Genomic DNA, 14450 nt, shown 5'->3' with positions numbered 1-14450 from the left:
AGTACTTTTTGTGGGGAGGAATTAAACATGTATTTACGCACACTGAGATGCTCATTTGGCAGTAGTGTGGGACTGTTTAGCACATTACTTCGGGATATGCCTTTAAAACTTCACCACGATGGTCTTCTTTCTTATTTCCTCAGAAAACTAAGACCGATCAAGATCGACCTTCTTATCCCGAAATATGGCTTCGATTACCTGCTTTACACAGTTCCAGGTTCCCTCCCTCTGCAGCCTAGCTCCAACGATGAAGGGAGTAATATGACGCCGATCTCGGAGATCAAGGAGGCTTGGCGGACATACCACCTGTCCCAAAAGAAGAAGGTGTGATCGGCCGTCTCTGCAATGCCTGGGCAGTACATACAGTCCGGGCTGGGGCCTTCCCCATTCTGTGCAAAAAGGCCTGGAAGTACTCGTGACCTGACAAAAAAGCTGGGTCACGAAATACCCAACCTCACCATGCTACCGTTCCACCCATGGTCGGATGCTGGGAATGAGCCTGGTGGGCCAACGTCCCCGACACTCGGCCTCCCATTCACACTGCCAGTGGTCGAAACTGCGGTTGATAAAATAATACTAGATCATACTAAAACCGAATGTGGCATTTTTGTAGGGTATACAATAGCAGTAAATGCATTCGTTTAAAACCTTCAATTCTCACTTTGTCAATTATAAAAATATATTTAATAAGACGATAAACTACTTAAAAAGGTAATTTAAGGAAGTTCTGTAAATTATATGAGCTTATAACGTTCTCAGAAGTATCAATAGTTGTCAAATCAGGTGGATAAAAAATCTAAACTCATTTAATAAAATAAATGGATATATAACGCTTAGAGTAATTTGCATACGGTGATAAATTTATTCATATAAGATTGGCAGAAGGACTCAGATCTGGCAAAGGGTTCTGTTTAGTTATACACTTTAATCAAAGGGTTCCTTCCTATTTGTTTCATCAGTATTTTACTGTTGGCATACTTCCAAAATGTATAAAGATTTTGGCAAGGGCTTTTAATTTATCATGGCTTATATTACCAATAAAATAGTATACAGGACTAAATATATTGTTGAGGAAATGGTCTAAATTGTATACCTAACTAGTTTGTGACAAAGTAGATATCCTATTGTATAAATTTCTACCACAGTAGACTACAAATTAATAGTTGAGATTAAGCAAGTAATTAATTATTCTCAAATCTTTTTTTATTTTAAAAAATCATTTCGGAAACAAGTGTTGTTTTTAATATGTATATGTTACGTCAAGTAGTCTCCATAAAGGAAATAGTCGACGAACTAAATGATCGAAATTGTCATTTATAAACATGTTTATACAGGGGTCCAAATTAAAGTGCCACACACAAAAAATTATTTAATGTGTCAAAATAATGAGAAAACCACGATTACATTTTTTACCAAAAAACTGCCTCGGTCACCAAATAATAACCATTTTGTATTTTTAACACAAAATTTCATGTTTGATTTTTTTTCAATCTCGAATCTTTATAGTAGACATGGTTGTTCAAGTAAAAAAACTTATATAGAAATAATCAACTTGGACCAATCGATCGTATTTAAAGTTAAAAATGGCGACCGATCAAAGTTTCGATGTCAAATTCGATAAGATAGTGAAAAATCAAAATAAAGTACTTTTACATCCAAATCGAATAGCAATTTTAATGTAAAAATCTTTAATGTAAAAACAAACTGTCTATTAATAGACAATTTTAATTGTTTTATAGGCGGCCATTTTGTTTTTTTATGTTCACATTGTTAACAATCCTAAAGACACCTTAAATGACAAAATTAGTCATATATTCTCATAATAAGCTAATAATTTTTAAAAATTGTCACATTTTGTTTCAACGAAACAGCAATTGTGTATGAATAGATATCGATAATTGATTTGTTAAAAGTTTTTTAAGGATTCTTAAAACTCACCTTGGGGATTTTTTTCAATTTTTAAAGGTTTTTTTTTATTTCAAGCTATGTATTATTGAGACTAGACTAGCGCTGAAAAATACTTCCTTTGACATTGAGGCTCGTTCGTCAGTAACAGAAATTTCCCAAGAGGTACGAATATTCCTCTGTGTTCCAGATAATAGGATTTCCGAATATTTTGGGTTTCGTTTCATTTTCTCAAACCTTTAGCTGTGTTTTCTCATTATTTAACACCATTTATGCGAAATTATCCATCAAAGATCCTTATTTCATTCAGAACAACACAATACTTATGACTCAATACTAAGAATATTACTGTCTTCATTTATGAAGTCCACACGAATTAAAAAAGCATATTATATGTTCTAAATAGCACGACTATCTTACACACAATTTAAAGAACTTAAAGAAATGCATTGTGGACATTTGCTTAAAAAAAACTTCATTGAAAATTTGAACATGTCACAGCTGAAGAAGGTCCATTTTAATTGCGGAAAAAGTTTTTGTTACGATTTTAACACGTAAGGATTTACAAATATAACAAATGTATTGCAGGATCATGTTTTCACCAGAACTAAAAAGTGATAATTTACCAGCAAGATGAATTAATAACTCATTTTTATAATAACGTAAAACAAACAAATCTTTACCCATGTTTTCATCAGGTAAAACAAACTGTTCGTTCTATGACGAATGGTAGTGTCATAACAGATACATTCTTCGCTGACTTATTGCGTCATGGTTAGCGGACATGGCTACAAGCTACAGACCAAACATCTTATGCTAGAAACCAACACTGCAATGCTGCAAGATACAAAATTTAACTCAAAATATTTACCAAATAACTGATATCAAGCTAAATACTTTACGTTTTCCTTTTTTTACATAAAACTATTAATTTTATTTAAAGCCTTTAATGATACATGAAGATAATTCGTCTTTAAAAATACTTGGCTATTGTTTCTTTTGTTGCTCTAATAAATCGTGAGAAATTGGTTTGTGTTCTTAATTAATTATTGTTCCATGAATAAAATATTTAGTTCGGTGATTTATAATTTTTTGTCAAGTTTGGAAAAAAGAAGTATATAATTTAGAAGCAAATAATTATTTTAGCGAGTAAAACTATAAACATAATAACGTTAGAAACAAATGGAACAAAGGGAATCAAAGGTGGGAAAAAGTGAAAGAATTAATAACAAAAACTATCGTCTACTGTTACATTGTAGCCATCAAGTTGATACATGAAGCAAAAATAATAATCAATCAAAAGTTCACTAAACTACATACTGTATGCATTTCAAGGTTTTCATTCGCTTGGTTTTAGCCAAGTAAAATATTGGAGTTCCTATATTTTTTTGGGAATTTAAAACAAGTTCAATTTCATATTTTATGGTATTATTGTTTTAGCATGTTTTTAACATGAGTAATATGATACAATTATTTCTTTACTATGAAAATTATTATAAACTTTTCATAAAATGAAACTAAACAAGCGGTAACTGTAACAGGATGTTGCTTAGCTCAAAACTAATAAGTCAATTCTTAGATAATTTGTAAATTAGGTTTTATCGCTTGTCTTTTAAAACTTAAAAAGTTTAATTCAAGACTCTATAACTGTAATTTATCTGTGATGAGACATTTTTGAGAAGATGCGATTTCTTCCTAGTTTGTCAGGGTTTCAGCTTTTTATAGTTACAGCTACTAAAATCTATAACTACCATTTATAAAAAATGTGCAACTATAATTATGTATACGAGCTTTTTACAATAAACCCCCTAAGGTTTAAAAATAAATCGTTGCAAGGTTTTGGTCTTTCTGTTACGTAATTTACAATCTGAATAATAAAATCCATATTGAATTTTCATCATATGGTTATTATTATTCCTCGATATGTAACTCTAAACCTTTAAAAATAGCTGATTCAATAATCTAGTAGATTTTTCTGTTTTGTACATAATATAATTTCAAGACTCAATCGTCATATACAAATGTTATCTTTATAATTTTTGTTTGCAAATCTCTTCTCTTTACGTACTTACTAAAATAAAAACACCTAAGTCTTAATCCATATCGTAAGGGTTACACGCAATACACATTTGTTGTATTTTCAGTGTAATGTATTCTGTATGAATCTGGCTTCCACCCAAAGCATGAAACACATGTGGCTTAATAGTAATGAGAATATAAGACTTGCTTGTGGTCACAAAATACTAACGTTGCCAAACAAAACTTGTGTAGCCTAAGTTAGTAACATAATCGTTCGCAAATCAGCGTTATTTTTTTCCAGAGACATCTTGTATTCAGATTTCTTAAGATTATTATTGGAAATTGCGTTTGATGTGCTGCTGTTCATATACTTAAAATAAATGTAAATGGCAGTGTTATGGGTGTAAACATAAATTGTATTATTAAGCTCATAATAAAACTGTAATGGCCTTCAAGATGATATTCAAGCTTTCGCTACCGAAAGCTTTAAATGTATCCTTATAGAACAAAATTACTTTGTTTTCCTTTGTAACTAAAATCAAGCCGTGATTTATTGTGGAGAATACATGGAACGATTGCTGCAAACTCTTGATATTTATGACCTTTTATAATGTGACCTTGTGTGTTATGTCTCTAAATGTAAGATAATTTAGTAAAATATGTCCACAAGCAATATATAATAAATTGTTTATACATTACACAATTAAAGAAACTCAACTAAATTTTAGCCAAACCCAATTTTCATAGGAATCCGTTAGAACATTTCAAAGGTAAAAATGTATATATAAACCAAAATGGTGGATATCTGGGTGAATATTCATTTTCGCTCATACCTTCATATGAATTTTTTTCTTTGTATGAAGACTCATCTCCCTTTTTTCTGGTTGCTATGAACGAACATGTGTTACTCGTCTTTTAACAATTTAAAATTCTTAAAGCTTTAGTATATGTTTTACTAAGAAATTTTAACTGAACATGAATTGACGATACCGTTACCGGTATATCATCGATTGGATAAGCTGTTTTCAGAATTGCCTTAGAGGAAACTTACCACTTAAATTACACTAAATGTAACGCCGATTTTTAATCTCGTCAATTGGACCAAATCTTATCGACTGGAACTATTACCAAGGTTTTTGTTTCAGTTATTGCATTTATATTGGCTGATTTGGCTGCTAAAAACTAGTCTAATCGCTAGTTAGGTGGTTGGTAAATGTGCACTTATAACATTCTCTATTCGTTCAAATTCTCCTAATAGGTTAATTTATATTTAGGTTGTACCGATAATAAAGTGTCTATTAACAGTTTAAAAGTTTAACTATACTCACCCCTGCAATCTAAACTGCCTGTAAATTACCTAATAAAATATCACTCTCATGGCCTATAATGGCGTACAATATTTAATGGGCCCGTTTAACACCAATACATGGTGATCGTATTAAGGAAATTTTCAGATTTTGGAATGGAAATTACTACGGTTGTCGTTACCATCAATTTTTTCAGTTCATTTAATAAGTAGGTAGAACATTAACATCATCTTATAAATGTTCAGATTTTCGTCGTTATGTTTTATGCCATATTGTTTCTAAAAGAAATTTGATTTATAGGTATGACCTTGACTTGAGTATGCAAAAATGCTTGAGGTATCGTATTTGTAGGTATTTTAAACATAGAATCCACGACTAGTTCGGCCGCTTAGAAAACGACCTGCGCGCTAATGCTAAACCAATGCTGGAGGAGGTCGCTTTCTAAGCGGCCGAACTATAATAATTATTTTCCACATAGGTATTTTGAATTATAAAAAGCCCATGTAGAGTTATAATATTCTTTAGCCAATTGTTATAACTGGGTCCATAACTGATACTTCTTATGATCGAACAATCTTTTTAGTCCATTTTAACATTCAAGGCTAAACACAATGATAGCTTAACACCAAATACAAAACTTTAGAAACCTGAATTCATTTTACAACACAAGCATGTAATGCATATACTTATGCTTATGTACCTACTCCAGTATGCAGGACTTGTATATTGGCAAGCCAAGCTTCAGTAATATCTTCCTGGCTCATGCACAGTTGGTTTCCGTGCCCAACACAGCCAAAACTACTGTTTATGATGATAGTTTGCATTAAAACTACACGCTGAATGTGTCACCATCAATTCGGGGTTAATGTTACTTTATGTTTATGACATGGTCAGTTAAGCTCGGTACAACACATATACATTTGCCTTGTTCTTGAGGGATCGACCTTTTAAGTTAATTACGTTGAAAACATTTCCTCATTAGGATTTGTAAACAATTTATTTTGAAGATAAATTTATGTTAAAAACTTATATAATTTACATTATCATAAATACTCTACTAATTCCCTAATTTGTAGCAAATCAAATAGTTTTAATTGCTAAAAGTACCGTAAGATGGTACAACAATACAATGATTATTAATGTACAGTTCTACATAATTTAATATACATACTATATTGTATTTATTGACGAGTTAACATATTGCAAAGGCGTGTATGAATACCGTATGGGTTTGAAATTAGCTTTTGAAACAATCTTTGACCTAAACTACGATTAAAATAACAGTTTGACAAAAGACAATTGAACAAAACACTTTTAGCCAAACACAAATTAAATTTTTTTTCTGATTGTCCTAATTCTATCCCAAGTAGCATAAGGCCAGCAATAAGCTCCGGTGGTACACCATTAGGAGCTCTGCCAAACTAGAAAACCCCAAGGTCCTAAACGTTTAATTTCCCAATCCTATCTTTAATAAGTCAACCTTGGAAGCTATACAGGGTGATTGATATAAGTGTGCCAGCCGTTTTATTCGAAAACTATAAGAGATATCAAAAAAAGTTAAATGGTAAGTGCCTTGGCTTTTTTATTTAAAAAATTGTAGTCAAGTCAAAAAAATTATTTTAGCCGCCATTTTTCCAATATGGCCGCCAACTTTGATTTTTCTTATGGAACACCCTGTATTTTATGATGTTTTCTGGTAGAAAATATAATTTTAAGACGATTTTATTCTTGTAATTTTTTTCATAAACCTAACCGTTTCAAAGATAATAATTGTTTAAGTTGTGAAATTTTGAATGGTTTTCGAATAAAACAGATGGCCTCTTGTTTAGCTTGCCTTGCTTAGGCCTTTATCGAAACTCTTTCTCATGCAGAAATTTCAAAACTTTAACCATTATTATCTTTGAAACGGTTAGGTTTATGAAAATAATCACAAGAATAAAATCGTTTTAAAATTACATTTTCTACCAGAATACATCATAAAATACAGGGTGTTCAATAAGAAAAATCAAAGTTGGCGGCCATATTGGAAAAATGGCGGCTAAAATAATTATTTCGACTTTACTAAAATTTTTTAAATAAAAAGTCCAAGGCACTTACCATTTAACTTTTTTTGATATCTCTTATGGCTTTCGAATAAAACGGCTGGCACACTTATATCAATCACCCTGTATGGTTTATAGCTTTCGTTAATTACACTCAGTAAGAATATCCATGCTTACATCAAGTGTTTTTGTTGTTGTTATAGGTTAATTTAGTAAGATTTTAGACATGTTATTTCATGGTTTTGTTTTTATATTTTATGTTTATCTTACACCTTTGGAATTTTAAACTTGTTGTAAGGAATGGCATACCCTATCCGTATTACTGTTTAACGTTGATATTTCGTTAGTAGCATCATTGATCAATAGCCTAAAGAGAAATGACACCTGGGTCTTGAAACGATCTTGCTTTGACACGTATTCATGTTTAATCTGATTAAATACGGCTCGTCAATTAAGGTTCGTGCCCTTAGGAGGTTTTTTTGAAACTTTCTGATAACACCCTTCCATATAAGTATGTAGTTGACAGGCACGGCTTACGGGTTTCTCAAAAGTTCGTGATCCTTATCATATTTATATAAAGATGATGTCCATGCATAAGAAGTTTGATCAATCTAATCAATCACTAAACAGAACATAGAAATTAGACAACAAAAATAAATTTGCAATTAAAAAGTATAAATTAAGAGAAAAAACTTAGTTAAATGGCATCAGCAGGTGATCAATACCAAACTTCTATAATGTAATTACGCTACTTGGATTGGATAGTATCCAGCCTAGTTAGATTATTATTGCAATAGCCCATCAATGCTAAAACTAATCGACCTTGCATCAGTAGAAAATCTAAATAATCATTCAAATTAGAACAAAGTTTTAGGTTATCATTTCTTCAATTTATTTATTTGAAAAATTACAGTTAACAGGGAATTTGTAAGGTCAGCAGGTTGGTTGTGACATAAATACGATTAGTTTGGATACAATCTTACTAGATTTTCTCCTAATGTTCAGATCATACCCTTTAAAATAAAATAAACGAAACTAAATCAAATCATAGCTATGGTATTTTTTTTTCTCTTTTCAATGCCTCCAAAGTCTGTAAAGTGTTGCTTATTTATGAACATCGGTTAATGCTTGGTAAAATTGCTTACGTCTTCATTCAAAGGTTGCTGGTTTGAAGCATTTTTGACGGTTTGCAGATAGTTTTTCTAAATAATTCATCCAGACTAAACAATTGACTTATCACAGTAAGTCACAAATGTAGCCTGATTCTATCTAAATTGATCAATAGGCTTTCAACTATGCAAATATATATCAGCGCGTGTAGGCTATACCTAAGAAAAACAGTAATTTCTTAATAATTACCCAATGTTTGAAACATTTTTTTTTCAACATGGGTTTCTAAAACTCTTGGCATCCTGTATGTTTCAGGTATGTAGTAAAATTTCCTTAAGATACACATGTTCTCAGTGTAATAATAAACAAATAACGACTTGTGTTGACTGAATCTTACAGGGGTGTATTATCTATAAAAGATAGCACACAATATATTTGATACTACCAAGATGGAGCTGTGCATGTTTATTAATTACAAAGTACCTTTAAAAGTAACATAACCAATAGTCTGGCAAAGATAGTATTCATGTAAATACATTTTCGCATATAAACCTTAGTTACCATGTTCAGGATTGAGAGGGGTGACAAACAATAGAGAAGGGGTGACATTGGAGGACAGCCAGTCTCAACATTTGGCAAACTGTTATCTGCATCGGATTAACAGTTCTCATATATTTTAAGGTTACATATTTTATACAAAGGAACTCCCCAACTACCTTATAGTTTGGTTGAATACTATTACGTATGTTATCGTGTCCAAGCACTCGTGTACAACTGTGGAACTAATTTAATTTTACTAAACGTAAAACATACATCGACAAATAGTCAGAAGCTACAACATGATAAAAAATATATTTTCTATATCAAAACCCCATACTAAAATTCAATTATGTATAAAATGTTGAAAAATAAACCCTCTATTAAACTACGCCCAACCACTGTATTTATTAATCCTGAATCCCCTTCAATTATATTGTTTATTTAGTATGCAGGGTGTTTCGTAACTAAACCAACCTTTTAAGGTATTATTTCAGGGTTCATAACAAATAACAATCACATTTAAATCGCCTTTAAATCAATGGTTACTTACAGAGCTGTCATTTTGTATTTTTCAAACATTGTTTTTTTCTAAATAACCTTGATACTTAGTGTCACAAACATTAAAAAAATCAAAATGTTCCAATGTAAAAACTTAAAATGGCGGCCATTTAAATTTTGCTAACAATAATAACTTTAAAACCGTTATTCTTATAGAATAAGGAGTGATATATTCAGAGGCGCAGAAAAATCTTCACTGAACCTATAAATAAACTGTCCATAACATATTATTTTTCCTTAACACCGCTAAGACCCCACTACAAAACAACTCATTACTCTTGTTGCCACAATGGCTTTGTTCACCTGATCCACTGCTTACCTTGGGGTGTACTCATGAAAGGCCGATTGTTGGGGAACTCTTGCAACTTAAAACGGATGAGCCCGCCATCTCATTAATATACTAATGAGACCATAGACGTTGCTTACCGCTAACATTTTACATTCATTTAAACAGTTTTACTGAGTTCTGTAACAATGAATTTATTTATTATCTCTTAATATGCAAAAAAGTACCGATAATGTTACCGATATGATAACATTAATATTAAATATTATTTTTAACATTAATATTTACAATAGATACAAATATCTTTGATCAAAAAATTCAAGCATATTGATATATAAAGTTTTAATTATAAGATTAATGAAGAGCATATTTCGCACTTTTAATGCCTAAAAAAGGTCAAAAGTTCTGAACTTTTGCTTGTTTATATGTCATCCTTTAGAAACAGACTACTCAAAAAATTTATGTAAACTAAAACTACACAGAATTGATCTACTGTTACTTGTGATCATTTATAAGTTCTTTTCGTAATGTCAGCTTTAATTCTTGTTCAAATGGTATCTTATCAGGCTATTAACTTGGCTATTATTTTGCTCTGTCTCAGAAATTGTTGTTACAGTGACCTCGGCTCAGCCTAATGACTGTTGTTGCAGTGTTGCAGAGATATCGGCTCTGCTTGGTGATTCTTTCTTGTTACAGTGACCTCGGCTCAGCCTAATGACTGTTGTTGCAGTGTTGCAGAGATATCGGCTCTGCTTGGTGATTCTTTCTTGTTACAGTGACCTCGGCTCAGCCTAATGACTGTTGTTGCAGTGTTGCAGAGATATCGGCTCTGCTTGGTGATTCTTTCTTGTTACAGTGACCTCGGCTCAGCCTAATGACTGTTGTTGCAGTGTTGCAGAGATATCGGCTCTGCTTGGTGATTCTTTCTTGTTACAGTGACCTCGGCTCAGCCTAATGACTGTTGTTGCAGTGTTGCAGAGATATCGGCTCTGCTTGGTGATTCTTTCTTGTTACAGTGATCTCGGCTCAACCAGATGACTCTTTGTATTGCAGAGTCTTCTGGTCAGCTTTATGACATGTTGCAGTAATTGTGACTCAACTTGCAGAGGTTTCTTCTTAGCCTGCAAATCCTGATGACTCGTTTTTGTTTGGTTTTGGTTCAGCCTGATGATTTGTTTTCAGTGATCTCGGCTCAGCCTGATGCTCATAGAGGTGATGGAGATCTGGCATTGTAGAGTGCCTCCGCTGACCTTGACCTTACTGACCATGGACAACTCGACGACCAACTGGACAGACTTAGACCGAACTGAGCTCAGTTTGGAAGATATGTTGACGATTTTGGCTAACAACAACACTAGCACCAACACCACCCTAGCGGACGATGGGGGATTGATGTCTTGTGGAGAGTGGGAGCCCGCACAGCACAACCTCTTCCAACTCTCCAATATATTCTTCGCCGCTGCCTTTATGGTGCCGAGAAAGTTTAAGCAGAGTGTGCTTGTCCTCAGGTGAATTTTCCTTTTTTACATGACATAGGTCAATGTTGTAGATGTTTTGCAACAATAATATTCTTTTCATTAAAGTTTGTTCATTTCATTTCAAGTCTTAGTGATATCAAGCATCGTTTGTACAATTAATTCAGTTTATTTGACTTCATAGAAGTTAGCAAATATTTGAAAACGCTCCAGAAAATTACTATCAAGATTGATAATGTTGAATTAGATTCTTTGGTGTTCAATTATTTTCAGACGTATATGTGATATCAAATTTTGGCATGTTTAGACAAAGTATTTACCGGGCAAAATGAACTTGTGTTTCGTAAACAAGTAAGAGTACTGGAACTAAGCTTCAAATAGAGTAAAGAAATTGAATAGCATCTTGCCCAGCTCGATCATATTGTTTATCCCCACAGAGCGCTGTTGTGTGCGGGCTTCATAGTGTCAGCGCTATGGGCGGGTATCCACGTCTGCACACCGGACATGTTCGCGTGGAATCTGTTGCTAGCTGGACTCAACCTGATACACGCTGTGATCCTGACTTGCCGCTTTTTGCCTCCAGCGCTCTCTGTGGAGCTGACAGAACTGTATGTGCGGATGTTCAAGCCACTGAAGGTAACCTGCAGCAAGTTGATGTCAAAGGTCGTATTCCTAAGACGATAAAGAGTTCAGGATTTCATTGTTAGATAGTAAAAATTTAGTCGAAGGATGTCTATGAAACAGTAGCGAAATCTTTAAGGAGTGATATTAAGCTGAACAAAAGGAAGGGAAATGTGTATTTGGTGGGACGCAGCATTATCAATTTGTGAGGAAAGCTACAATAACTGATTTAGCACTGGAAATTACTCTTTAAACTCAATTAGTTTGATACATTAAAATAGTCCTAAGCCTTTGCTATTTTCAGATATAAAGTCTATTGTAAATCCTCACACCGAAAAGTACGACCAACGGCAAATTTTGATTCATGAACAAATCGTGCAAAAGCGGAAAACATTAAAAAAACATAGAATCACATTTGTGACCCAAAGCATTTATTAATAATATTCAGAAATAATGAATTTTCACATGCAGGATAACTCATTGCTTGCAATTTTTTCAGGTTTCGAGAAATCATTTCAAGGAGCTGACGAGAGAGGCGTCTCTACTGCAGCTAAACACAGGAGAGAACTACGCGAAGGAAGACTCCACCCCGGCAGACGAGAGACTTTCAATCCTTCTCCGTGGCAAGTGAGTACTGAAGAGCTATTTCCTGTATCAAAATCATAAATTAGTTATTTTTACAACAAAACTTCCTAAGACAGTATCATAGCTCAAAAAAACTAAAAAAAGTAAGAAGGAAAGCATCCACAAAAGTCTTTGTGATTAGTGGGGTCAAAATTCTTCTTGGTGAAATTCTTCCTCCCTATTTGAGTTCCATCCTGAGATCTTGAAGAACAACATAGATTATACTGAACACCATGTTTCTCATTTATGTAACGATGACAAAGAACGTAGTTCAGGCATTGCATTATGAATAAGAATTGAGCTATTATCAAGTGAGGTATTGATAGCTGTTTTAACATCAGCTTCAATGGTTATGAATCTTTGTTAGGGTAGTTAGAAAGAAAATTTTATTTCTCATCGTTTAAGATCTATATTTTATTTAGATAATGCTACTCTCGTTTCATCATCACCTACCTCTACTCATAAAATTTTCTCCCTGCAGTGTTGTAAAATTGTTTTTTTTTTTTTTTCAAAGTATTTAAATTGTTTTTGCAACCAAAACATTTACAACCAACTTCACCACGTGTGCATGTTTGCTTTACATAGGCTGAAGGTGTCCGTGGAAGGAATGCATCTTCATTACATTCACCCCTTCCAGTTTATCGACTCTCCGGAATGGGAAGCTGGCCATGAAACTAGTGATGACCTCTTCCAGGTATATTAAATATTTTACCACATTATTGCCTTTGTGCCCCGAGCTTATTTCCGTATCAAGGAATCTGTGACCAATAATATCTTGATAAAATAAGCTCCTGTTCGACACCTTTCCCAAAAACAAACAACATTCCATGTTTGAAAATTACTAACAATGCATAAAAACAATTATACTTTAAGTTCATATAAAATAAAAATCTTTGCATACATAGTTTGTGCATTATTTTTTCTGATTTCTTTGATTCTGAGAAAAAAACGCATTTATAATGCACAAAGCCTTGCTGTATTAGTTACTTAAGATATCAAAAGGTACATATGAAATATGATTACTACACTGTTACTCAATTCAGAGCTTAAAAATGTAACAATATCAAAGAATATCTACATTGGGTAAACACAGATTCTCATGCAATCTAATATTCCCCTCAACTGTACATACATCTGTATAAGGTTCTTCCATAAAATATACCTCACAAGAACAATTGAGACTTAATAGACTTTCAGAGTATTATAAAATAAACTCCAACCAATTTTAAACAAATTCCAGGTCACGATATCAGCTGAAGAGGACAGCCTATACCTGTGTTGGCCTAAGATAAAAATGGCCCGCGTCCTTAGGCATCGACCAATGCTAAGGACTATACTCTCCAACCTAATAGGTAAGTAGGTCTTTCATGATCTCTTGTTCCTCAATATTTTATATTGATTAAAAAATCCTATTTTTGTAATTTCAGATATGACTTTCTGTTTCGTTATATTATAAGATGTGTTTCAATTATGTTACATTACGGAGCTATTATAAGGACTGTGTGAACAATTCTATTTAGATCAAATATTTGCGCCAATCAACTAAAAGTATTATTCTATATAAAAATGCGCGAACATGAAGTTTGTCGGTTGAACTCCTCACCCATTTCTTAACAGATTTTATCCATTGAAGTCTCATTGGAAATAGCGTGTCGCGTAGATTTGCAAACTGGCCTTATATTTTTGAAAATGTCCCTTGAGCTCTGCCCAGGTGGCTGTGAAAGTTCCCATGTTATCCTTATGAAGAACATAATTGTTAACATTTTGATCAAAGATTTTAAGATACTGTTTTAATATTCGTAAAAAAAATTAAAGTAAATGAATGGGTAATACTTTTTATGTGTTGTCCTGACTGTATTACTTTATCAGGAAAAGAGATTTTGTAGTTTAACATAAATTTAAAAGACATAATTTTGTAGCATTTATCTTTAAGATTTTTCTTTCTACTACACGTCAATACTCT

At 32.9% G+C, this 14450-nt stretch overlaps 1 protein-coding gene across 1 annotated transcript in view; it reads left to right on the top strand.

Moving 5' to 3' along the window:
- LOC128986319 (blood vessel epicardial substance-like) overlaps positions 1-14450 on the top strand; it is a 112395-nt gene that overhangs the window by 87102 nt on the left and 10843 nt on the right. The window contains exons 2-6 of the mRNA XM_054406637.1: positions 10950-11275; positions 11680-11878; positions 12363-12490; positions 13073-13181; positions 13728-13839. Of these exons, the coding sequence (XP_054262612.1) occupies positions 10968-11275; positions 11680-11878; positions 12363-12490; positions 13073-13181; positions 13728-13839 (856 nt within the window). The 5' untranslated portion in view covers positions 10950-10967. The remainder of the gene's footprint in view (positions 1-10949; positions 11276-11679; positions 11879-12362; positions 12491-13072; positions 13182-13727; positions 13840-14450) is intronic.

Source organism: Macrosteles quadrilineatus, unplaced genomic scaffold (genome assembly GCF_028750875.1).
Source record: "Macrosteles quadrilineatus isolate MER2022 unplaced genomic scaffold, UCM_ALF_1.0 Scaffold_2__2_contigs__length_208266976, whole genome shotgun sequence".
Taxonomy (NCBI): Eukaryota; Metazoa; Arthropoda; class Insecta; order Hemiptera; family Cicadellidae; genus Macrosteles; species Macrosteles quadrilineatus.
The sequence above is the reverse complement of the archived record's forward strand: the minus strand, read 5'-3'. Positions and strand labels throughout refer to the sequence as shown.